Source organism: Dendrobates tinctorius, unplaced genomic scaffold (genome assembly GCF_039654945.1).
Source record: "Dendrobates tinctorius isolate UK_male_01 unplaced genomic scaffold, ASM3965494v1 ptg000054l, whole genome shotgun sequence".
Lineage (NCBI taxonomy): Eukaryota > Metazoa > Chordata > Amphibia > Anura > Dendrobatidae > Dendrobates > Dendrobates tinctorius.
In genome coordinates, this window is record NW_027361722.1 from 14137996 (window position 1) to 14165055 (window position 27060).

At 41.1% G+C, this 27060-nt stretch overlaps 1 protein-coding gene and 1 long non-coding RNA gene across 2 annotated transcripts in view; one reads left to right on the plus strand and one right to left on the minus strand.

The window, feature by feature from the left end:
* The window catches only part of CD247 (CD247 molecule), a 136698-nt gene that overhangs the window by 105969 nt on the left and 3669 nt on the right, over positions 1-27060 (plus strand). The window contains exons 3-6 of the mRNA XM_073577115.1: positions 16520-16573; positions 16859-16933; positions 18348-18377; positions 19386-19439. Coding sequence (XP_073433216.1) covers positions 16520-16573; positions 16859-16933; positions 18348-18377; positions 19386-19439 — 213 coding nt within the window. The remainder of the gene's footprint in view (positions 1-16519; positions 16574-16858; positions 16934-18347; positions 18378-19385; positions 19440-27060) is intronic.
* Positions 21262-25073, minus strand: LOC141091500 (uncharacterized). The gene is made up of 3 exons (XR_012232526.1): positions 24426-25073; positions 21605-21875; positions 21262-21458 (listed from the first exon to the last, which is right to left on the minus strand). It is a non-coding gene; the product is annotated as an uncharacterized lncRNA (long non-coding RNA).

Here is a 27060-nt window from a genome sequence, read left to right on the forward strand (position 1 = left end):
GATAATAATAATTACCCACAATGCATTTCCATGTACGACAGAAGTAGCAAAAAAATTTGAGTCGAATTTTATGAAAATTGCCGGTCGCCGCAAGTTCAAAATCTCTTCGATTTGATTTGCAAGAATCGGGACAAAAAAAATTCACATACCGCTATCTGCTGGACACACGGACTTCCCTACATGCCTTGCAGCTCTGACATTACATGGTCTAGCGCAGCCAATTTTGGGGGACTGTCAGCCAGTATAAGATAGGGGGCCGGACATGGAGCACCATTTTATGCTTCTGCATTGTAGGGATAGGAGGTCGGCGTGCAGTTTGGGACAGAAAAATACCTAATGTGATCATGGGTCACTACTGCAGAATAAAAATGCCAGTGATAGTCTCAGTTTAATAATATAATCCAAAGATTCAAGTGTCATATAGGGAAGCGCTGTAGCTGTGCAGTCACTCAGTGGGTCTGAGATTGAGGCCGGGGTCACACTGGCGAGGAATACGGGTGCGTGAGAGGCGCAAAAAGCACGCATTAGACACGGACCAATGATTCTCTATGGGGTCCCTCGCACCAGCCATATATTTCTCCTCAGTATCCTACGCTCCGTGCCACTCGCAGCATGCTGCGATTGTCAGCGTACTACGCCCGTAATACGCCAATGCAAGTCTATGGGTGCGCAAAAAATACGGATTACACACGGAGCACACATGTGACCTGCGAGAAATACGCACCCGGTGTCTTTTAGCAAAGCCGGCAATTCAGTGCGCGATACAGTAAACTCACACTGACAGTTTTAATAAAGAAATGAAAGAATAGATATATACACATAGAATACACATTATATATATATTATATGCATTCTATGTGTCTATATCTATTCTTTCATTTCTTTATTAAAACTGTCATAGGGCTCCATTATATGTCCATTTTGCAAGCCTGCGAGAAAATCTCACCATACGGATGCCATACGGATTACATACGGATGCTGACATGCGCAAAATACGCGACCACACCTTGATTACGGATGACATACGGAGCACTGTTTAGGGGTCTGTCATCCGTATTACGCATGTAAAATACTGACCGTATTTTGCGCAGGTTAGTGTGACTCCAGCCAAACTGCAGTAAAAGCTCCTTAACCCCTTCACCCCCAAGGGTGGTTTGCACGTTCATGACCGGGCCAATTTTTACAATTCTGACCACTGTCCCTTTATGAGGCCATAACTCTGGAACGCTTCCATGGATCCCGGTGATTCTGACATTGTTTTCTCGTGACATATTGTACTTCATGTTAGTGGTAAAATTTCATTCAAATAACTTGCGTTTATTTGTGAGAAAAACGGAAATTTGGCGAAAATTTTGAACATTTCGCAATTTTCCAACTTTGAATTTTTATGCCCTTAAATCACAGAGATACGGCACACAAAAAACTTGATAACTAACATTTCCCACATGTTTACTTTACATCAGCACAATTTTGGAAGCAAAATTTTTTTTGTTAGGAAGTTATAAGGGTTAAAAGTTGACCAGCGATTTCTCATTTTTACAACACCATTTTATTTTTAGGACCACATCACATTTGAAGTCACTTTGAGGGGTCTATATGATAGAAAATACCCAAAAGTGACACCATTCTAAAAACTGCACCCCTTAAGGTGCTCAAAACCACATTCAAGAAGTTTATTAACCCTTTAGGTGCGTCACAGGAATTTTTTTGAATATTTGAAAAAAATGAACATCTAACTTTTTTTCATAAAAAAAATACTTCAGGTTCAATTTTTTTTTTATTTTACCAAGGGTAATAGGAGAAATTGGACTGCAAAAGTTATTGTGCAATTTGTCCTGAGTACGCTGATACCTGATATGTAGGGAGGAACGACTGTTTCGGCGCATGGCAGAGCTCAGAATGGAAGGAGCACCGTTTGACTTTTTCAATGCAAAATTGGCTGGAATTCAGATTGGACGCCATGTCATGTTTGGAGAGTCCCTGATGTACCTAAACAGTGGAAACCCCCTACATGTGACCCCATTTTGGAAACTAGACCCCCCAAGGAACTTATCTAGATATGTGGTGAGAACTTTGAACCCACAAGGGCTTTACAGAAGTTTATAACGTACAGCGGTACAATTAAAAAATCATATTTTTTCCACAAAAATGATCTTTTCACTCCAATTTTTATTTTCCCAACAGTAACAGGACCCTAAAAGTTATTGTGCAATTTGTCCTGAGTACGCTGATACCCCACATGTGGGGGTAAACCACTATTTGGGCGCATGGCAGAGCTCGGAAGGGAAGCAGCGCCATTTGACGTTTTTGGCTGGAATTGAGATCGGACATCATGTCGCGATTGGAAAACCCCTGATGTACTAAAACAGTGGAAACCCCCCACAAATGACACCATTTTGGAAACTAGACCCCCTAAGGAACTTATCTAGATGTGTGGTGAGAACTTTGAACCCCCAAGGGCTTCACAGAAGTTTATAACATACAGCCGTACAATTAAAAAATCATATTTTTTCCACAAAAATGATCTTTTCACCCTCAATTCTTATTTTTCCAAGGGTAACAGGACCCTAAAAGTTATTGTGCAATTTGTCCTGAGTACGCTGATACCCCACATGTGGGGGTAAACCACTATTTGGGCGCATGGCAGAGCTTGGAAGGGAAGCAGCGCCATTTGACGTTTTTGGCTGGAATTGAGATCCGACACTATGTCGCGATTGGAAAACCCCTGATGTACCTAAACAGTGGAACCCCCCCACAAATGACACCATTTTGTAAACTAGACCCCCCAAGGAACTTATCTAGATGTGTGGTGAGCACTTTGAACCCCCCAGTGCTTCACAGAAGTTTATAACGCCCGGGCGTGAAAATAAAAAATTAGTATTTTTTCCACAAACATGATCTTTTAGTCACCATTTTTTTATTTTCCCAAGGGTAGCAGGAGAAATTGGACCCCAAAAGTTGTTGTCCAATTTGTCCTGAGTATGCTGATACCCCATATGTGGGAGAAAACTACTGTATGGGCACACCTCGGGGCTCGGAAGGGAAGTAGTGACGTTTTGGAATGCAGACTTTGATGGAATGGTCTGCGGGTGTCATGTTGCCTTTGGAGAGCCCCTAATGTACCTAAACAGTGGAAACCCCCACAAATGACCCCATTTTGGAAACGAGACCCCCTAAGGAACTTATCTAGATGTGTGGTGAGCATTTTGAACCCCCAAGGGCTTCACAGAAGTTTATAGTGCCCGGGCATGAAAATAAAAAAATCGTATTTTTTCCACATACATGATCAATTAGTCCCCAATTTTTTCATTTTCCCAAGGGTAACAGGAGAAATTGGACCCCAAAAGTTGTTGTCCAATTTGTCCTGAGTACGCTGACACCCCATATGTGGGAGAAAACTACTGTCTGGACACACGTCAGGGCTCGGAAGGGAAGCAGTGACGTTTTGGAATGCAGACTTTGATGGAATGGTCTGCGGGTGTCATGTGCGTTTGGAGAGCCCCTGATGTACCTAAACTATTGAAACTCCCCACAACTGACCCCATTTTGGACACTAGACCCCCCACAGAACTTATCTAGATGTGTGGTGAGCACTTTGAACCCCCAAGTGCTTCACAGAAGTTTATAACGCTCGGACGTGAAAATAAAAAAATCATTTTTTTTCCACAAAAATGATATTTTTGCCCCCAATTTTTTATTTTCCTAAGGGTAACAGGAGAAATTGGACCCCAAAAATTGTTTTGCAATTTGTCCTGAGTAGGCTGATACCCTACATGTGGGGGTAAAACACTGTTTGGGCGCTTGGCAGAGCTTGGAAGGGAAGGAGCACCATTTGACTTTTTCAACTCAACAGAATTGGCTGGAATTGAGATCAGACGCCATGTTGCATTTGGAGAGCCCCTGATGTGCCCAAACAGTGGAAACCCCCAATTCTAACTCCAACCCGAACCACAACACACCCCTAACCCTAATCTCAGCCCTAACCCTAACCCTAGCCCTAACCCTAACCCTAGCCCTAATGGAAAAATGGAAATAAATACATTTTTTTTATTTTATTATTTTTCCCTAACTAAGGGGGTGATAACGGGGGGTTTGATTTACTATTTATGGCGGTTTTTATATTTGGCAGCTGTCGCACGCTAAAAGACGCTTTTTATTGTAAAAATAGTTTTTGCATCACCACATATTGAGAGCTATAATTTTTCCGTATTTTGACACACCGAGTCATGTGAGGTCTTATTTTTTGCGGAACGAGTTGACGTTTTTATTGGTACCATTTTCGGGCACGTGACATTTTTTGATCGCTTTTTATTCCGATTTTTGGGACGCAGAAAGAACAAAAAACAGCGTTTCATGAATTTCTTTTGGGGGGGGTGTGTTTACACCATTCTGCGTGTGGTAAAATTGATAAAGCGGTTTTATTCTTCGGGTCAGTACGGTTACAGCGATACCTCATTTAGGTCTTTTTTTTATGTTTTGTCGGTTTTATGCAATGAAAACTATTTTATATAAAAAATAATTATTTTTGCATCGCTTTATTCTGCGAGCTATAACTTTTTTATTTTTTCGCTGATGATGCTGTGTGGTGGCTCATTTTTTGCGGGACAAGATGACGTTTTCAGCGGTACCATGGATATTTATATGCGTCTTTTTGATCGTGCGTTATTACACTTTTTGTTTGGCGGTATGATAATAAATCATTATTTTTTGCTTCGTTTTTTATTTTTATTTTTAAGGGGTTCGCTAAAGGGGTTAACTAATGGGACAGTTTTATAGGGTGGGTCGTTACGAATGCGGTGATACCTAATATGTGTACTTTTATTGTTTTGTTTTTTTTTTATTTCCAAAAAATGGATTTATTGGGGGAATATTTTTTTTTTTCTAATTTATTTGGCGATTTTTTTAAATTATTTTAACACTTTTTTTTATTTTTTTTAACTTTATTAAATAGTCCCAGGTGGGACATCACTGTCCTGTGACAGATCGCTGATCCGTCACATCACAGATCACTGTGACAGATCAGCGATCTGTCACAGGCAGTGCAGAAGGCTTCCTCATGCCTGCGCTTTGCAGGCACTGAGGAAGCCAGCTTCCTGCAGGCCCCCGTCGCCATCTTGGATTCGGGTACCTGTAGGGAAAGAGACCCCCGCAGCAGCGCTGCACATTACGCTGCCGTGGGGGGCTCAGGGAAGCACGGAGGGAGCCCCCTCCCTGCCGATGCTTCCCTTTAACCCCCGGTACACCGCGATCATGTTTGATCGCGGTGTGCAAGGGGTTAACGTGTCGGGGGCGGTCCGTGACCACCCCTGACACATTGTGCCGGGTGTCAGCTGTGATAATCAGCTGACACCCGGCCGCGATCAGTGGCGCTCACCACGTGGGCGCCGCTGATCTCGGTAGACGTACTATCCCGTCCATGGGCATAGGGGCCCGGGTCCCATGGACGGGATAGTACGTCGGATGTCAGGAAGGGGTTAATAGCCTTTTTTATTGTTCACACACTGCAAACAAGGAGGGGCAGTGTTAAACCCCTCAGTGCTATTTTTGCAACTAAAACAAAACCTTGAATCCAAGGCTTGTGTGTCACAGAAATTATTTTTTTTTTACACCCTAAAGAAATATTTTAATCCGGAAATTTAAACACACTGTCATCCTCAAGAACTGCACGCTTTATAAAACAAAATCATTTTTGCACAGTTGGTGTAATGAAACCTCCAACGGGGGAGCTGGTGAGGGAGGAGAGGTTACACACTAAGCGTAGCAACACTGAGCAGCCACACAGGTGCCACAGGTAATGAGAGAATGGTCAGACGAACCTGGTCAGAAACGGTCAGGAGAAGATGTACCAGAAGCAGCAGCAATACACGTAGTCAAAATACCAAGCCGAGGGTCAAAAAGCCAAACATGAGCGCGAGGTCCAAAAACGTGAGACGGAAGACACGGTCGGGGTACAAGCCGGGGAATCAAAAGCCAGACAGAGAACATAGCAGCAGAGACGGATACCAAGAGACGGGGTCAGAGATCAGTCCGGATCATACACGTGGATACAAGTCAAAGGCAGGAGGATCACCAAGGTAGAAAGGTCAGAGGCTCTAAACTTAAAGCTAGAGCTATCACTAACACTGGTCAGCAGGCTGCGATGGACTGAAATAGCCCAGCTAGCTCCAGAACGAGGCCGAGGAGATTAACCCCCGCATGACCAGTCCAGAGAAAGGACAGCAGAAAATAAACTCCGGACTGGACCATGACACTTGGTTGTTGTAATAGTCCACTATTATACCCAGGCCACCTGAATACCGCAGCCTGTTGTAGATGATTGTTTTTTGGGACGTGAAATTTCTTAGCTTTTCTTGTCCCATCTGATTATGTAAAGGCATGTGGTCGTGTTTTTTTTTGTTTTTTTAAATAAAAAAAATAATTTAAAGTGTCACAGTTTAGTTTTTCAGTACCTGTTTTATTGTCCAATTTATCAACCATACAACAAAAAAACCCCAAGGCCATACTGCATGTTGTTGCCACTAGAGTTGAGCGACTTTAGTCGGATCGGGTTTCATGAAACAAAATTCATTTCAGATGAAACTGGTCCGACTAGGCCAAAAAAGGTCGGAGTTTCGTCGGAAACCCGACCCCAATGCAAGTCAATGGGAAATAAAAGTCAGCATTGAGTGGATGAATGTCATCCGCTCAATGCCGACTTTTATTTCCTATTGACTTGCATTGGGGTCGGGTTTCCGACGAAACTCCGACCTTTTTTGCCCTAGTCGGACCAGTTTCATCTGAAATGAATTTTGTTTCATGAAACCCGATCCGACTAAAGTCGCTCAACTCTAGTTGCCACGTTTTTATTTCTGGCCGTGAACCGACATGTAGCTATTTTGCAGGGTAGAATTTTAGGGTCACATAACTTACACTGCATTTTGTTGAAATGGGGGATGGTTAAGAATTAGAAAATAAATAAATAAATGAATGTATAAATTAGAAGTAAGGTTTAGCAAGTGTTTTACTAGTTGCATTTAACTATTGTAGGTGCTACAACAATAATACTTGTTGCTCCATGTAGAGACCTACTTTTTTTTTTAAGGGAAGGTGGAGAACTTTAAATAGAAAATATATATATAAAAAAGTAACACAGCTGCACACATTTTACTTTTTGCACCACACAACTATACTGTAGTCTGTTGCAGTATTTTTAGGCAGTATCTAGTTGATTTCATCATTATCACCACCATCATCATTGCCTTCTACCTCTACTCCTTGTCATTCTTTGATAAACTGCAATCCGGAATTATCATAAGCAACTATGCATGCAACCTGCCGGTTGAATCCGTAATTTAATTGCACAACATTTCCATCTCATATATACCTGCTTGAGGAAGGTGGTGTCTGTGGACAGGAAGGTGTCAGATAATTTCCATCGAGCTTATGGGACAAGGCATGCCCTCCTAGCACTGCAAAGAGAAAATAGTTGCCGCAGTGCACGCTGGTTTGTGACACATCACAGTCCACTCTCTGTTGGGGATCCTCAAGGTTTATGTTACAGTTGTGGCCAAAAGTATTGACACCCCTGCAATTCTGTCAGATAATACTCAGTTTCTTCCTGAAAATGATTGCAAACACAAATTCTTTGGTATTATTATCTTTATTTAATTTGTCTTAAATGAAAAAACACAAAAGAAAATGAAGCAAAAAGTAAAACATTGATCATTTCACACAAAACTCCAAAAATGGGCCAGACAAAAGTATTGGCACCCTCAGCCTAATACTTGGTTGCACAACCTTTAGCCAAAATAACTGCGACCAACCGCTTCCGGTAACCATCAATGAGTTTCTTACAATGCTCTGCTGGAATTTTAGACCGTTCTTCTTTGGCAAACTGCTCCAGGTCCCTGATATTTGAAGGGTGCCTTCTCCAAACTGCCATTTTTAGATCTCTCCACAGGTGTTCTATGGGATTCAGGTCTGGACTCATTGCTGGCCACCTTAGAAGTCTCCAGTGCTTTCTCTCAAACCATTTTCTAGTGCTTTTTGAAGTGTGTTTTGGGTCATTGTCCTGCTGGAAGACCCATGACCTCTGAGGGAGACCCAGCTTTCTCACACTGGGCTCTAAATTATGCTGCAAAATTTGTTGGTAGTCTTCAGACTTCATAATGCCATGCACACGGTCAAGCAGTCCAGTGCCAGAGGCAGCAAAGCAACCCCAAAACATCAGGGAACCTCCGCCATGTTTGACTGTAGGGACCGTGTTCTTTTCTTTGAATGCCTCTTTTTTTCTCCTGTAAACTCTATGTTGATGCCTCTGCCCAAAAAGCTCTACTTTTGTCTCATCTGACCAGAGAACATTCTTCCAAAACGTTTTAGGCTTTTTCAGGTAAGTTTTGGCAAACTCCAACCAGGCTTTTTTATGTCTCGGGGTAAGAAGTGGGGTCTTCCTGGGTCTCCTACCATACAGTCCCTTTTCATTCAGACGCCGACGGATAGTACGGGTTGACACTGTTGTACCCTCAGACTGCAGGGCAGCTTGAACTTGTTTGGATGTTAGTCGAGGTTCTTTATCCAACATCCACACAATCTTGCTTTGAAATCTCTTGTCAATTTTTCTTTTCCGTCCACATCTAGGGAGGTTAGCCACAGTGCCATGGGCTTTACACTTCTTGATAACACTGCGCACGGTAGACACAGGAACATTCTGGTCTTTGGAGATGGACTTGTAGCCTTGAGATTGCTCATGCTTCCTCACAATTTGGTTTCTCAAGTCCTCAGACAGTTCTTTGGTCTTCTTTCTTTTCTCCATGCTCAATGTGGTACACACAAGGACACAGGACAGAGGTTGAGTCAACTTTAATCCATGTCAACTGGCTGCAAGTGTGATTTAGTTATTGCCAACACCTGTTAGGTGCCACAGGTAAGTTACAGGTGCTGTTAATTACACAAATTAGAGAAGCATCACATGATTTTTCGAACAGTGCCAATACTTTTGTCCATCCTCTTTTTTATGTTTGGTGTGGAATTATATCCAATTTGGCTTTAGGACAATTCTTTTTGTGTTTTTTCATTTAAGACAAATTAAATGAAGATAATAATACCAAAGAATTTGTGTTTGCAATCATTTTCAGGAAGAAACTGAGTATTATCTGACAGAATTGAAGGTGTCAATACTTTTGGCCACAACTGTACATGCTGCAGTATTTGTACAAGGCGCAGCGGCAGGTGGATGTGGAGAGGGATTTACATAGAATTGGAACAGGCAGGCTGATGGTCAAAGTGAAAATGATGATGACCAAATATCACAGCGGAGTGATGAAAATGAACCTTGTACATACTGTAGGAGCAGTATTATAGTAGTTATATTCTTGTACATAGGAGCAGTATTATAGTAGTTATATTCTTGTACATAGGGGCAGTATTATAGTAGTTATATTCTTGTACATAGGAGCAGTATTATAGTAGTTATATTCTTGTACATAGGAGCAGTATTATAGTAGTTATATTCTTGTACATAGGGGGCAGTATTATAGTAGTTATATTCCTGTACATAGCAGCAGTATTATAGTAGTTATATTCTTGTATATAGGGGACAGTATTATAGTAGCTATATTCTTGCACATAGGGAGCAGTATTATAGTAGTTATATTCTTGTCCATAAGTGCAGTATTATAGTAGTTATATTCTTGTACATAGGAGCAGTATTATAGTAGTTATATTCTTGTACATAGGGGCAGTATTATAGTAGTTATATTCTTGTACATAGGAGCAGTATTATAGTAGTTATATTCTTGTACATAGGAGCAGTATTATAGAAGTTATATTCTTGTACATAGGAGCAGTATTATAGTAGTTATATTCTTGTACATAGGGGGCAGTATTATAGTAGTTATATTCTTGTACATAGGGGCAGTATTATAGTAGTTATATTCTTGCACATAGGTGCAGTATTATAGTAGTTATATTCTTGCACATAGGAGCAGTATTATAGTAGTTATATTCTTGCACATAGGAGCAGTATTATAGTAGTTATATTCTTGTACATAGGAGCAGTATTATAGTAGTTATATTCTTGTACATAGGAGCAGTATTATAGTAGTTATATTCTTGCACATAGGAGCAGTATTATAGTAGTTATATTCTTGCACATAGGAGCAGTATTATAGTAGTTATATTCTTGTACATAGGAGCAGTATTATAGTAGTTATATTCTTGTACATAGGGGCAGTATTATAGTAGTTATATTCTTGTACATAGGAGCAGTATTATAGTAGTTATGTTCTTGTACATAGGGGCAGTGTTATAGTAGTTATATTCTTGTACATAGGAGCAGTATTATACTAGTTATATTCTTGTACATAGGGGCAGTATTATAGTAGTTATATTCTTGTACATAGGGGGCAGTATTATAGTAGTTATATTCTTGTACATAGGGGGCAGTATTATAGTACTTACTGTATATTCTTGTACATAGGGAGCAGTATTATAGTAGTTATATTCTTACACATAGGGGCAGTATTATAGTAGTTATATTCTTGTACATAGGGGCAGTATTATAGTAGTTATATTCTTGTACATAGGGGCAGTATTATAGTAGTTATATTCTTGTACATAGGAGCAGTATTATAGTGGTTATATTCTTGTACATAGGAGTAGTATTATAGTAGTTATATTCTTGTACATAGGAGCAGTATTATAGTAGTTATATTCTTGTATATAGGGGGCAGTTTTATAGTAGTTATATTCTTGTACATAGGGAGCAGTATTATAGTAGTTATATTCTTGTACATAGGAGCAGTATTATAGTAGTTATATTCTTGTACATAGGGGCAGTGTTATAGTAGTTATATTCTTGTACATAGGAGCAGTATTATACTAGTTATATTCTTGTACATAGGGGCAGTATTATAGTAGTTATATTCTTGTACATAGGGGGCAGTATTATAGTAGTTATATTCTTGTACATAGGGGGCAGTATTATAGTAGTTATATTCTTGCACATAGGGGCAGTATTATAGTAGTTATATTCTTGTACATAGGGGCAGTATTATAGTAGTTATATTCTTGTACATAGGGGCAGTATTATAGTAGTTATATTCTTGTACATAGGAGCAGTATTATAGTGGTTATATTCTTGTACATAGGAGTAGTATTATAGTAGTTATATTCTTGTATATAGGGGGCAGTTTTATAGTAGTTATATTCTTGTACATAGGGAGCAGTATTATAGTAGTTATATTCTTGTACATAGGAGCAGTATTATAGTAGTTATATTCTTGTACATAGGGGCAGTGTTATAGTAGTTATATTCTTGTACATAGGAGCAGTATTATACTAGTTATATTCTTGTACATAGGGGCAGTATTATAGTAGTTATATTCTTGTACATAGGGGGCAGTATTATAGTAGTTATATTCTTGTACATAGGGGGCAGTATTATAGTAGTTATATTCTTGTACATAGGGAGCAGTATTATAGTAGTTATATTCTTGCACATAGGGGCAGTATTATAGTGGTTATATTCTTGTACATAGGAGTAGTATTATAGTTGTTATATTCTTGTACATAGGAGTAGTATTATAGTAGTTATATTATTGTATATAGGGGGCAGTATTATAGTAGTTACAGTCATATGTTAAAGTTTGGGCACCCCTATTAATGTTAACCTTTCTTCTTGATAACAATTTTGTTTTTTGCAACAGCTTTTTCAGTTTCATATATCTAATAACTGATGACTCAGTTACAGTATATTCCTGGATTCAAATGAGGTTTATTGTACTAACAGAAAATGTGCAATCTGCATTGAAACAAAATTTGACCGGTGCAAAAGTATGGGCACCTAAACATAAAAGTGACATTAATATTTCGTAGATCCTCCTTTTGCAAAAATAACAGCCTCTAGTCGCTTCCTGTAGCTATTAATGAGTTCCTGGATCCTGGATGAAGGTATTTGTGACCATTCCTGTTTACAAAACAATTCCAGTTCAGTTAAGTTTGATGGTCGCCCAGCATGGACAGCCGGCTTCAAATCATCCCACAGATGTTCAATGATATTCAGGTCTGGGGACTGGGATGGCCATTCCAGAACATTGTAATTATTCCTCTGCATGAATGCCTGAGTAGATTTGGAGCGGTGTTTTGGATCATTGTCTTGCTGAAATATCCATCTCCTGCGTAACTTCAACTTCGTCACTGATTCTTGCACATTATTGTCAAGAATCTGCTGATACTGAGTTGAATCCATGCGACCCTCAACTTTAACAAGATTCCCGGTGCCGGCATTGGCCACATAGCCCCAAAGCATGATGGAACCTCCACCAAATTTTACTGTGGGTAGCAAGTGTTTTTCTTGGAATGCTGTGTTTTTTAGCCTCCATGCATAACGCCTTTTTGTATGACCAAACAACTCCATCTTTGTTTCATCAGTCCACAGGACCTTCTTCCAAAATGTAACTGGCTTGTCCAAATGTGCTTTTGTATACCTCAGGCGACTCTGTTTGTGGCGTGCTTGCAGAAACGGCTTCTTTCGCATCACTCTCCCATACAGCTTCTCCTTGTGCAAAGTGCGCTGTATTGTTGACCGATGCACAGTGACACCATCTGCAGCAAGATGATGCTGCCGGTCTTTGGAGGTGGTCTGTGGATTGTCCTTGACTGTTCTCACCATTCTTCTTCTCTGCCTTTCTGATATTTTTCTTGGCCTGCCACTTCTGGGCTTAACAAGAACTGTACCTGTGTTCTTCCATTTACTTACTATGTTCCTCACAGTGGAAACTGACAGGTTAAATCTCTGAGACAACTTTTTGTATCCTTCCCCTGAAAAGCTATGTTGAATAATCTTTGTTTTCAGATCATTTGAGAGTTGTTTTGAGGAGCCCATGATGCCACTCTTCATAGGAGAATCAAATAGGAGAACTACTTGCAAGTGACCACCTTAAATACCTTTTCTCATGATTTGATACACCTGGCTATGAAGTTCAAAGCTCAATGAGGTTACAAAACCAATTTAGTGCTTCAGGAAGTCAGTAAAAAGTAGTTAGGAGTGTTCAAATCAAGAAAATGATAAGGGTGCCCATACTTTTGCACAGGTCAAATTTTCTTTAAATGCAGATTGCACATTTTCTGTTAGTACAATAAACCTCATTTGAATCCAGAAATATAACTGAGTCCATCAGTTATTAGATATATGAAACTGAAATAGCTGTTGCAAAAACCAAAATTGTTATAAAGAAAAAAGGTTAACATTAATAGTGGTGCCCAAACTTTAACATATGACTGTATATTCTTGTACATAGGGAGCAGTATTATAGTAGTTATATTCTTGCACATAGGGGGCAGTATTATAGTAGTTATATTCTTGTACATAGGAGCAGTATTATAGTAGTTATATTCTTGTACATAGGGGGCAGTATTATAGTAGTTATATTCTTGCACATAGGGGCAGTATTATAGTAGTTATATTCTTGCACATAGGGGCAGTATTATAGTAGTTATATTCTTGTACATAGGAGCAGTATTATAGTAGTTATATTCTTGTACATAGGGGGCAGTATTATAGTAGCTATATTCTTGCACATAGGGGCAGTATTATAGTAGTTATATTCTTGTACATAGGAGGCAGTATTATAGTAGTTATATTCTTGTACACAGGGGCAGTATTATAGTAGTTATATTCTTGTACATAGGGGCAGTATTATAGTAGTTATATTCTTGTACATAGGAGTAGTATTATAGTAGTTATATTCTTGTACATAGGAGCAGTATTATAGTACTTATATTCTTGTACATAGGGGGCAGCATTATAGTAGTTATATTCTTGCACATAGGGGCAGTATTATAGTAGTTATATTCTTGTACATAGGGGGCAGTATTATAGTAGTTATATTCTTGCACATAGGGGCAGTATTATAGTAGTTATATTCTTGTACATAGGAGTAGTATTATAGTAGTTATATTCTTGTACATAGGAGCAGTATTATAGTAGTTATATTCTTGTACATAGGAGTAGTATTATAGTAGTTATATTCTTGTACATAGGAGTAGTATTATAGTAGTTATATTCTTGTACATAGGAGCAGTATTATAGTACTTATATTCTTGTACATAGGGGCAGTATTATAGTAGTTATATTCTTGTACATAGGAGCAGTATTATACTAGCTATATTCTCGTACATAGGGGCAGTATTATTTTAGTTATATTCTTGTATATAGGGGCAGTATTATAGTAGTTATATTCTTGTACATAGGAGCAGTATTATACTAGTTATATTCTTGTACATAGGGGCAGTATTATAGTAGTTATATTCTTTTATATATGGGCAGTATTATTGTAGTTATATTCTTTTATATATGGGCAGTATTATAGTAGCTATATTCTTATACATAGGGGGCAGTATTATAGTAGTTATATTCCTGTACATAGGGGGCAGTATTATAGTAGTTATATTCTTGTACATAGGGGCAGTATTATAGTAGTTATATTCTTGTACATAGGGGCAGTATTATAGTAGTTATATTCTTTTATATATGGGCAGTATTATAGTAGTTATATTCTTGTACATAGGGGCAGTATTATAGTAGTTATATTCTTATACATAGGGGGCAGTATTATAGTAGTTATATTCCCGTACATAAGGGGCAGTATTATAGTAGCTATATTCTTGTACATAGGAGCAGTGTTATAGTAGTTATATTCTTGTACATAGGGGCAGTATTATAGTAGTTATATTCTTGTACATAGGGGCAGTATTATAGTAGTTATATTCTTGTACATAAGAGCAGTATTATAGTAGTTATATTCTTGTACATAGGGGCAGTATTATAGTAGTTATATTCTTGTACATAGGAGCAGTATTATAGTAGTTATATTCTTGTACATAGAGGCAGTATTATAGTAGTTATATTCCTGTACATAGGGGGCAGTATTATAGTAGTTTTATTCTTGTACATAGGAGCAGTGTTATAGTAGTTATATTCTTGTACATAGGAGCAGTATTATAGTAGTTATATTCTTGTACATAGGGGCAGTATTATAGTAGTTATATTCTTGTACATAAGAGCAGTATTATTCTAGTTATATTCTTGTACATAGGGGCAGTATTATAGTAGTTATATTCTTGTACATAGGGGCAGTATTATAGTAGTTATATTCTTGTACATAGGAGCAGTGTTATAGTAGTTATATTCTTGTACATAGGGGCAGTATTATAGTTGTTATATTCTTGTACATAAGAGCAGTATTATACTAGTTATATTCTTGTACATAGGGGCAGTATTATAGTAGTTATATTCTTGTACATAAGAGCAGTATTATAGTAGTTATATTCTTGTACATAGGGGCAGTATTATAGTAGTTATATTCCTGTACATAGGGGGCAGTATTATAGTAGTTATATTCTTGTACATAGGGGCAGTATTATAGTAGTTATATTTCTGTACATAGGGGGCAGTATTATAGTAGTTATATTTTTGTACATAGGAGCAGTATTATAGTAGTTATATTCTTGTACATAGGGGCAGTATTATAGTAGTTATATTCCTGTACATAGGGGGCAGTATTATAGTAGTTATATTCTTGTACATAGGAGCAGTGTTATAGTAGTTATATTCTTGTACATAGGAGCAGTATTATAGTAGTTATATTCTTGTACATAGGGGCAGTATTATAGTAGTTATATTCTTGTACATAAGAGCAGTATTATACTAGTTATATTCTTGTACATAGGGGCAGTATTATAGTAGTTATATTCTTGTACATAGGGGCAGTATTATAGTAGTTATATTCTTGTACATAGGAGCAGTGTTATAGTAGTTATATTCTTGTACATAGGAACAGTATTATAGTAGTTATGTTCTTGTACATAAGAGCAGTATTATAGTAGTTATGTTCTTGTACATAAGAGCAGTATTATACTAGTTATATTCTTGTACATAGGGGCAGTATTATAGTAGTTATATTCTTGTACATAAGAGCAGTATTATAGTAGTTATATTCTTGTACATAGGGGCAGTATTATAGTAGTTATATTCCTGTACATAGGGGGCAGTATTATAGTAGTTATATTCTTGTACATAGGGGCAGTATTATAGTAGTTATATTCCTGTACATAGGAGCAGTATTATAGTAGTTATATTCTTGTACATAGGGGCAGTATTATAGTAGTTATATTCCTGTACATAGGAGCAGTATTATAGTAGTTATATTCTTGTACATAGGGGCAGTATTATAGTAGTTATATTCCTGTACATAGGGGGCAGTATTATAGTAGTTATATTCTTGTACATAGGGGCAGTATTATAGTAGTTATATTCCTGTACATAGGGGGCAGTATTATAGTAGTTATATTCTTGTACATAGGGGCAGTATTATAGTAGTTATATTCCTGTACATAGGGGGCAGTATTATAGTAGTTATATTCTTGTACATAGGAGCAGTGTAGTATGATTTCTATTTTTGTATATTGGTTGGATTATTACTTAGTGTATATTTCTTCTGTTGTGTTCCTTGTATCTGTAATAATTGTATGTTTTCTTCAGCTGATAAAGAGAGACGCAGTGAGCGGTGATGTGAAAACAGGAGGCGACTACAGTGTGAGTATTCGCTTATGTCGCTGCTATTGTGATTAGAGATGTGGGAATCGTTCTGGCCCAGTTTGGGTTTCTAGTGACCGAGGCTCATTAGTTAAGTTCAGAAAAAGTCATCGCCATTGGTAAATCATAAACTACAATCCCAGGTAGTGATTGCATGCTCCAGTCATATATCGCCCCAGTGGTCCAGTTCTTGGGGTCCCTAGATAACTGCAGCTTAGCAGGACCCCTCTAAATCCAGAGAAATGTCAAATGTGAGACTGAAAAATATCTTCTCATTATTTCCAGGAACTTCAGTATCGAAACCAAGCGGGATACGATGTAATAAATACTGGGGGGGATACAGAGAAAGGGATGAACAGAGTAAGTAACTCTGAGTCTATCATCTATCTATCTATTATCTATCTATCTACAGTATATATCTATTATCTATCTATTATCTCTCCATTTTTCCATCCATCTTCTGGCTTCCGCTGTGAATTCCATTGTAGCCACATCATAGCATTATCTTCTCGGTGAATATAATAATGTAATTATCAGACTTTTGCTGCTTCTGTAAATCCGGATTTTCTATCACTTGGTTCAGTTTTCATTTTCGGGTGGAACTCCCCTTTAAATATCACCCAGCGCGGACCTGCGATAACTGACACCTTCTCTATAGTAATGGCCGTCGTGTCCGGCTTCTGCTCTTGGATCGCTCATCAGCCGGCGGATATTGCCCCGTTGTCGCGCCCTCGTACATCAGATCGAGCGCGGAGGTGTTAATTGGTCGGGATTTGCTGCATCCAGATGAAAAGATGGTGAAAGAGACGACAGGCGAGCGCCTCTGAAGCCTCGGGAGAGATTGCCATCAGCCATCTGATTCCCTGTGTGTCCAAGCAGTAGGAAGGCGCGGGCGGGCGATCCTCCTGTGATGTCTGTCCCCCGCGTCTTCAGGTACGGGGGGACGTCGGGGCTCAGACACATCACACGGCCGCAGCTACCATGGAAAACAAACAACAAAAAGCTTTCTGCGACTTTGAAGTGCAGAGTCTCAGCGACGGGAGGCTTTGTGCTCAGGGACTGGAGATTTACAGCCATTTCTGCCAATAAGTGATACATTCTCAACATACAAATAAACTGTCTGGAGCAATACTACGGCATTATTTCACCATCTCGCTGTTTTTAGATCCAGCATTTTCTGCTCATTAATTGTTTCATATATCATTACACCGATCAAAGCTTCATTTTTCTGATACAGAGCTTCAAATCCCCTGCAATGTCCCATAAAAAATAAAATGATAAAATCGGTACTACCTGCAGCCACCACCACTAGAGGGAGCTCAGGAGCCTACCGCAGACAGTAGAATTTTAAGCTCCCTCCAGTGGTAGCTGCAGGCAGTACACATTTTGCCCTTTCCTTCTGTGGCATTGCAGAGAAGATTTGGAGCTGCATATCAGGAAAATCGATGCCAACCAAAATAAGTTAAAAGATTAATCATTATAAAATATTACCCTTAAAAGCTACATGATGGAAATTCACTCAAAGGGTTATGTAAACTTTACCACTCCCAATGCATTTAAAACTGTCCTGATTTAATAAAAAAAAAAATCTTTTGTTTTATGTACACAGCTCCTAGGATGTCCTATGCATCTCCATGGTTACAGGCTACAAACAAATCCTATGTAGTCTGACCCTGAAATTCACCTAATAATGAAAGAAATTAGTCAAATATTTTATGACCAATCATTTCTTGCATCATGATTGATAATATTCTCTGCTTTTTTCCCGCCACAGATGAAGAGTCCAGATAATTCCGTCTATAATGTAAGTATCTCGCGGGACGACATGAAAGATCCATGTAGTAAAGAATTTAAGAAAGCTCGGAAACTCGGGTGATAGTAAGGTTAAGAATCAGTAAAAATTTTACCAAAATTTTTACATCCACATATTTGTTATATAGATGCCTATATGAGTCTCAAAGAGAAATATGGCTAGGGTCGGTCTTATGTTGAGTGACGGACGCCCTGTGCGGTACTTTCTGTGGGTGCAATATCCTATTCTGAAATGCTCGTGCAAAGTAAATATACCGCTATACAGTGACAAAACACTACCATACAGTAACCAAATAACAGCTCTATCACCTGAAATAACACTTCCATATATTGTAGATGCCTAAATAACAATGCTTTACACCGCCATATAGTGCACGTACAATATACTGTACTATTTGTATTAGTGCCACAGTGTGAAATACCAAGACCAGTGCTATACAGGACAGATTTCTGCTGACACCATATACTGCAAGTATTATATACCGTAAGGTACTTGGTAATGCCACAAATATACACCGTATAAAAAATACTGCCATACGGTGCTAAAATTCTGTTACACAGGTCACATTGCTGCCGACACCATATACTGCAAATATAATATACCGTAAAGCACTTAGTAATGCCAGTATATACAATATAAAGGAAATTCTGCCATGCAGTGACAAAATGCTACCACCCAGTAACCAAATAATCCTTCCATATACTGCAGCTGCTTATATAGCAATGCTTTACATTGCTGCCACCCTCATATATTGCAATACTAGGGGTGGTAGTGCCACAATGTACAGTGGAAAATGAATACCGCCACATGGCGCTCACCCCCGTAGTATGCAATGACTAAATAACAGCTCATGACATAAAGTGATCTGGATGTTGTATAGCAGTTATACCGCCATATCTTCTGCGCTGTGTCCTTCATTACGGGCATCGGACGCCTCCTACTGTGTGACGGGAACTTTCTTGATTCCTAATTGTACTATTTTTGCGTTGAACATTTCAGGATCTGCAGAGAGACAAGATGAACGATCCCTACAGTGACATCCGGGTCAAGCAGGTCGGTGTCCTTATCGGAAAAGTCAGCTTTTCGGCCAAGTTTGGGTTTTACCCGCCATTAGGACTCATTCATACAACCGCTATACAGCTGTGTGAATTGACTTTCGATGGACTGTAGCCTCAGTTCTGGCAAATAATTGGGAATAATTCACTTTAATTTGCTTAAATCCGCGGGGGCGGGGCTATATTAGTATATTCAGGTGTTACATATGTAGCAGTGACCTAATAAGAGATAACAATATCCAGTAAGATGTGAGGGGATTGTCACGCAGGCAGCAGTGTGGAGCAGAGGTGGCACAGATGGCGGGAGCAGTAATCCGGTGTTGACTTGTTATATGGCGGTACACCGAGCCGGCGGCTGCTTTTGCGGCGGGTTGTGTTGTGACACTGTATTATTATTATTAGGGCATAAAGCACAGGGTGTTATCTACGGCCGGTGCCCACCGCGCCTGGCCTCACGCTCCTTTATGGGGTCTCCAATGTGCAGTATGTTCAGTGAGACAGCAGAGGGCACAGCGCGCACAAGGAGACGTATAGCGTATAACATGTGCACCGTCTGCAGTGTGCCGCCGAGGAAATGACAAAATAAAGCACGGTCTGCCCAAGACGTAGAAAGACGCACAATGAGCCCGGCACTGGGTGCTGTCCATTATCTCAGCAATGTAGTGGGTGTGCTGCGCTGCTGCTGCTACTTGTAGTTCTACAGCACTGTGCGCTGACTGTGATTTATTGTACCACAAACATCTGTAGTAGTGCCCCCTCCCTCCTCTCCATCTACGGCAGTCGACCATTGCATGACATCCAGCAAATCTGTACAGACCAGGCTTCAGTGTCATCCTCACATCAGTGTCATCTCCACAGTAGTGTCATCCTCACGGCAGTGTCAGTGTCATCTCCACAGTAGTGTCATCCTCACAGCAGTGTCAGTGTCATCTCTACAGTAGTGTCATCCTCACATCAGTGTCAGTGTCATCTCCACAGTAGTGTCATCCTCACATCAGTGTCAGTGTCATCTCCACAGTAGTGCCAGTGTCATCCTCACATTAGTGTCATCCTCACAGTGGTGTCATCCTCATGGCAGTGTCAGCGTCATCTCCACAGTAGTGTCAGTGTCGTGCTCACAGTAGTGTCATCCCCACAGTAGTGCCAGTGTCATCCTCACGTCAGGGTCATCTTCACATTAGTGTCTTCCTCACATTAGTGTCATCCTCACATTAGTGTCATCCTCACGTCGGTGTCATCCTCACAGTAGTGTCATCCTCACATTAGCGTCATTCTCACATCAGTGTCATCCTAATAGCAGTGTCATCCTCACGTCAGTGTCATCCTCACGTCAGTGTCATCCTTGTCATTCTCATGTCAGGGTCCTCCTCACATTAGTGTCGACCTCACAGTAGTGTCATCCTCACATTAGTGTCATCCTCACGTCGGTGTCATCCTCACATTAGTGTCATCCTCACATTAGTGTCATCCTCATGTCAGGGTCCTCCTCACATTAGTGTCGACCTCACAGTAGTGTCATCCTCACATTAGTGTCATCCTCACGTCGGTGTCATCCTCACATTAGTGTCGTCCTCACATCAGTGTCATCCTCACAATAGTGTCGTCCTCACATCAGTGTCGTCCTCACATCAGTGTCATTCTCACATTAGTGTCATTCTCACATTAGTGTCATCCTCACGTCGGTGTCATCCTCACATTAGTGTCATCCTCACATTAGTGTCGTCCTCACATCAGTGTCATCCTCACATTAGTGTCGTCCTCACATCAGTGTCATTCTCACATTAGTGTCATTCTCACATTAGTGTCATCCTCATGGCAGTGTCATTCTTACGTTAGTGTCATCCTCACGTCAATGTCATCATCACACTGGTGTCATCCTCACATTAGTGTCATCCTCACATTAGTGTCATCATCACGTTAGTGTCAGCCTCGCAGCAGGGTCCAGCCTCCATGTCACGTATGTCCTTGGCTCCTCGTAGACTTGACCCCATTATCCTTATCTGACGGCGGCTTTCAGCTGAGAAGATACAAAGGACAACAACATAATTTGGTTCCACAATGCGGCCGGTTTATCTGTGAACCGCGTCTGTTCCATCCCTCCTTCACCCGTCAGTCAGACATATTGTGTTATGAACAGAGAGAAAAAGAAGACCGCATACAAACCTCAAACAAGTCATTAAAGCCGAGATGAGCCGGTCGCCTCCTGAGGAGTCAGGTTGGGTTGGCCAAAAATTCAGATCAATAAATCTCTCTGTTCACCCAAGACGGGTCCGGTGCTCATTTCTCTCCTGCCAGTCTCATCAATCGTGGAGCCGGCGCGTATCACACTTCAAAACCCTCCTGGCGCACAACACAAATCCTCTCCCTGCTTACACAGGCTTGATCTGATAATTTTGCCTTTATGAAGACAGGAAAACCATATATTGAGGGTTTTCTGTAGAAAAAAAAAATATTTATGGCCCTTTCATAAGGTAAAATATATCAGAGAAATCATAGGAGCTCATAAGAAAACTCTAAATGGGCCCCTGTGTATATCTGTGCAGAAGGGTGCTGTTCCCTTACTTCTGCCTGCAAGCACCTCTAGGGGGAGCTAACAGCATATTGATGTATACAGTTATTATGGACCAGAGAGTATGCAATGAGCGCCACCTAGGGACAAGTTCAGGTAATGACTGTGATAGAAAGGAGGGGAAATACTTAAAGACTGGGCCATATAACAGCCATGCTTCCCGGGACTGTGGTAGGAGGCAGGAAAATTAGATATTTCGATCCTTCTCATAAACTGGCTCTTAGGCAACATTCTGCAGCAGGAGCCTCCCCCCACAGGTGTAGGAGAAGCAGAGAACCCTACAGACTGACACTGTGGGCGAGTAACATATTTCAAATTGAAATAATTTTTTTTTATTAGAATTATTTATTTATTTTTAATTTTTAGATCCTTTTTTGTAAACAGATAAATATTTATCTAAAACCAAATTAAACACTTAATTAACAGACGGATTTCGAAATCTTATTTTAAATTTGAAACTTTTTTTTTTTTTTAAAGTATTTTTTTGTGCAAGATAGAAAAAAAAAATGTGAGAAGCGATATGACATTCATCACCACGATACGTGTTGGCGCGGTCCTGCTGTACTGGTCCTCCGGTAATAAACAACCTGCAATTTTCCCAAGCAACGGAGAAGAAAATCTCCCAGGGGAACAAGACAGATTTCACCGACGAGAATGAAATTGAAAGTAATGTATTGTGGCTAAAGTGAATCCGGGGGTTCAGAATGAAAAGGGAATGTCGGCCGCTCGCTGTTAATTACAAGAGAAAAGTCAGAACCGAGAAGAGATTGTGACTGACTACAAACAGCAGGAATGGCGACGTGTCTGCCGGCCGAGAGGAGGACACAGCAGTCTATACAGGACGAGGCAAGACCCCCGAGTCTCCAAACCATATAATCAGCTCAGCTCGTTAGTGAATGGGTCATTGGCAGAGAAGAGGTTAATGGAAACATGATTGGTGGTCTACGGGAGTAAATGACTTTTTGGGTCCATTTCTGAGGCCAGTGCCCGGTGTCTTCACCTCCTTAGTCTCCAGCGCTGTCTACAACCATTGTGGTGCTAAGAGTACGGGGATCGTGTCACCTTCTCTGAGATTCCGGAGATTCTGAGACGCGGTGTGATAATCATTGCTCCGAACTCTTTCATCCTATGTCTGCCATTTATATAGCAGGCAAAACCGCTAAGTAAGTCCGTATGGGCATCATCACGTCTGGAAATGAATAAAGACTCCCAGACCAATCCTCAGAATAAATAGACCCCCCCAAAGTAAATACAGACCCTAGAATAACCCAAGACTGCACACCAACATACAATCCCAGACCTGATCCTCCAATCACTACAGATGGCAATTTATATCGGTCTCGCCCCCAAATATTGCTAACCTACTGAACTCCAATCTCAGGAAATCTCAAAATAGAGACCAAGGCCAAACCCCAAAATAAATAATGAGCCAAAGGTAGAAACAGAAGGCAAAATAAATCCATACCCAACCCCCCCCATAAGCCTGACTGATCCAGAGCACACAAGACCATCTAATTATGTAAAGATCTCATTCTAGATCCTATAAACTAATACATATCATAGAGCAGACCACCTAAACTTATACAGACCCCAAAAAAGACTCATTAAACCAACTCAGACCCTCCAACGAGAGCCCTAAATACACACACTGACCCCAGATCAGAGCCCTGACCAGACTCCCTAAACTAATACAGACCCCGAACCAGACCACTAAATATATACAGATCCCAGACCAGACCCTTAAATTAATAGACCCCAGATCAGAGCCCCTAAACTTATACAGACCCCTGACCAGACCCTTAATTATATAGAGACCCCTAAATGTATTCAGACCTCTCCTCAGATTCTGTAAACTAATACAAACCCCAGACTAAACCCTCTAACTACAGACCCTGGATCAGACCCCCTAAGCTAATACAGGCTCTCAACCAGACCCCTAATTATATATAGACCCTTAAATATATACAAACCCCAAAAATAGTAAAGACCCCAAACCAGACCCCTAAATATATATGCCGCGCCCCGCAGGGTCGGGGAACTCGGTACCAGGCCGGACGGTTCTTCAGGGGATGTCACTGTGCCGTGACCTGGTCTGTGGCTCTGGGCGTGCAATGAAATAAATTAGGGCCTTGGTATAGGGGAAAGTTCGTGACGCCACCCGTGGTGTTCGGCAATATTCCTATTGCCGAACACCACGGGTGGCATCACGAACTTTCCCCTATGGCCGACGCTGCGATTCAGATCCACTGGGGCGGTTGGTGACGCAGCGAAGATGTTACAGCTCTCCATGGGTAGCGCTAGGCGCCAAGGCAGATATAAGATAGTAGATGATGGTAAATGGTTGTAGTGCAGGGCAGATGACGCAGTAAATAATCTGAGGACACAGCAGGGTGCAGTCTTCACACTTTTACTCACAGTCTTTCAAGTTGCAATCCAAGCCAGCAGCTTCGGATCCTGTCAGGCGACAATCTCCTGTTCCCCTTGATCATATCTGGCTGCCTTTTCAGCAAATGTGTGTGGATTTGGCTTTCGCGCATACAGTCACTACAGCCTCTGGTTTTCTAGCTGAGTCCTACAGTCTCTGCACTAGTCTGGGGCCGGTCCCCAACTGCAACCTGGTCCTTCCAACCATCTACGGTCGGCGTGGATTTGTGCGCCACAGGTGGATTCTTCCCTGGCCCCTAGGACCCCTTCTTCACTCTCCAGTCCTGGGACGAGCTCCTCACTCCTTCAGTCCCCTCCACAAACTGACTTCTCTCCCTCACTCCTTCTGACTCCTCCTCCAGCTGTCACTCCTGTTACCATGACAACTCTATCCACTTCCTCCACCCACACCCTCTACCTAGTTCCTCCCTGGCCTAGAGAGGTGTTGTGTTGGGTGCTAGTGTGTGTGGGTCCTGGGTAGTGCCCCCCTCCTTACCTGAGAATGGGGTACCACACCTCTGGCTGAAATGCAGTACCTCTGTGGCGACTGGACCCTCAGGGGCGCCACATATGCAGACCCCAGACTAGACCCCTAAAATACAGACCCGAGAGTAGACACCTAAATATATATAGACCCCAGACCAGACCCCTAAATATACACAGACCTCAGACCAGACCCCTAAATATATATAGACCGCAGACAAGGCCTCTAACTTTTTACAGACCCTAGACCAGACCCTTAAAATAATACAGACCCCCAGACCAGACCCCTAACTTTATAGAGACCCTGTACATTTCCAGCATCTCACATTCTCCCGCTCCTTGCAGCTGCGCTCACTGTCTTCAGGAGCTGCGCTCATACAGTCACAGGATCATCTTCTTGCAGGTCAGATATGAGATTGTTGTACGTTGCCGTTACATTGTGAGTTTTCACCTTTGTTTTTCCTCTTTTGGTGGCTCTCATTGTTTGGAATGGCGCCGTTACATTCACTGTTCCAACCAACGTTATCTGTGACTCAAACATATATACATAAAGCGTAAACCTTTTTTTTTTTAACAACTGATTTCCACGGTGACACTTCCACAGTATGACATAAGTCTAAAGCTGCCAAACTGTACACTTAAACAATACCGCCATCCTGCACCCAATGACACAAGCGATAACACTCCCAAACAAGTGCTGGAATAATGCCGGCACACCGAGGCCATCTCACATCATGGAATGAACTGACAAGTGACTGAGTCTCACATCACCCCCTGTGGGGTCGTCTTTGGGGTCTGTTACTGTGTCAAGTGGGCGGGTCCAGAGGGGATTAGTCTTTTTTTTGTCCCTCTCCTTTACGTAAATGAATATAAAAAGGAGGTTGATGGTGACCGATTGGTGTGAGTGGTCCTCCAGAAGAATGATGGATGAAGACTCCTCTAAACTGCAATAATTGGAGGTTGTTTAATCCATGAAGTCCCCTGTATATCTTTGTTGAAGCCCCTTAATATCTCCTGGCGCCAGGTGCATCCCTGGAGGGAGCGGAACGCTGCGCACCGGCCGCTGTAGCCGCCATTGTTGCTGTAGTCAGTCGTGCATCTGGATGGAGCCATTACGATTTCCCATGGGGGTCTTGCCGAGAGGTGGGGGGGAGGGGAAGCGCCTTATTAACGAGGAGCCGTTAGAACGATCACCTCTTACAGTTCACATTTCCTGATTCTTCGCTTTCAAGCCTCTAAGAAAGAATAATGGTCCTTGTCTAATATCGGCCTCTTTACGTGCAATGTTCTCTCCGCGCGCGGGCTGGAGGGCCGGAGATGGGGCCCCTGTGGGCTTCCCTATTTATTTTGATAATGTCAGATAGTTTGCTCGTATATATTTCTAAAATAAAAAAGGCGCACCACTGAGCGGCACGGGAGAGCGCTCTTTATATCTCGCTGACACCGAGACGGAGCGCCAAAGACTTTTATTACGATGTACAACTATCTGGGGAAGGAGAAAAATGCCGAATAATGAAGAAAAAGAAAAAAAAAAAAACAACAAAAACAGGAAAAAGGAAAGTGACAAGTAAAAAAAATAATAATAATGTTTTTCAGCTCAGGAGTCCCCACGGTGAGGCAGGTTGAGGAGGCAGCCGAAAACATACTGCCGGCCCAAATATGTTAACTTAACCCCTTCCTGAGCTGAAGGTGGGGAGATGGATCTAGAAGCAGTACAAGCGGCATCTAGCTGCAAATTTGATGTAGGAAGCATGGTCGTCCCTCCCTTTATATCGTGTGTCACGTAGTTAAGCAAGACCTCCTCCGACCCCACCATAACCGTGCCCACAAGGGTAGGAGCGGAGATAAGCGGCTATGACACTCAGCCAGTGTCTGTCGGCAGACCTTTATCTCCCGTGAATATCCACCTTATAAATGCATCAGTTCCATCAATTTGTGCCGATTCATTTCATAAGCGCTGTTTTTTTTTTCCGATACAGAGCACCAAATCCCCTGCATAGAAGTAGAGTCAGATGATGAGTTTCCGACTTCCTGCAGCCACCACTAGAGGGAGCTCACTCCATACAGATGTGTCCAGTGTACACCAGTATGCAGTAAACTCTCCAGCTCCCCCTGGTGGAGACTGAAGGCAGAAAAAAATGAT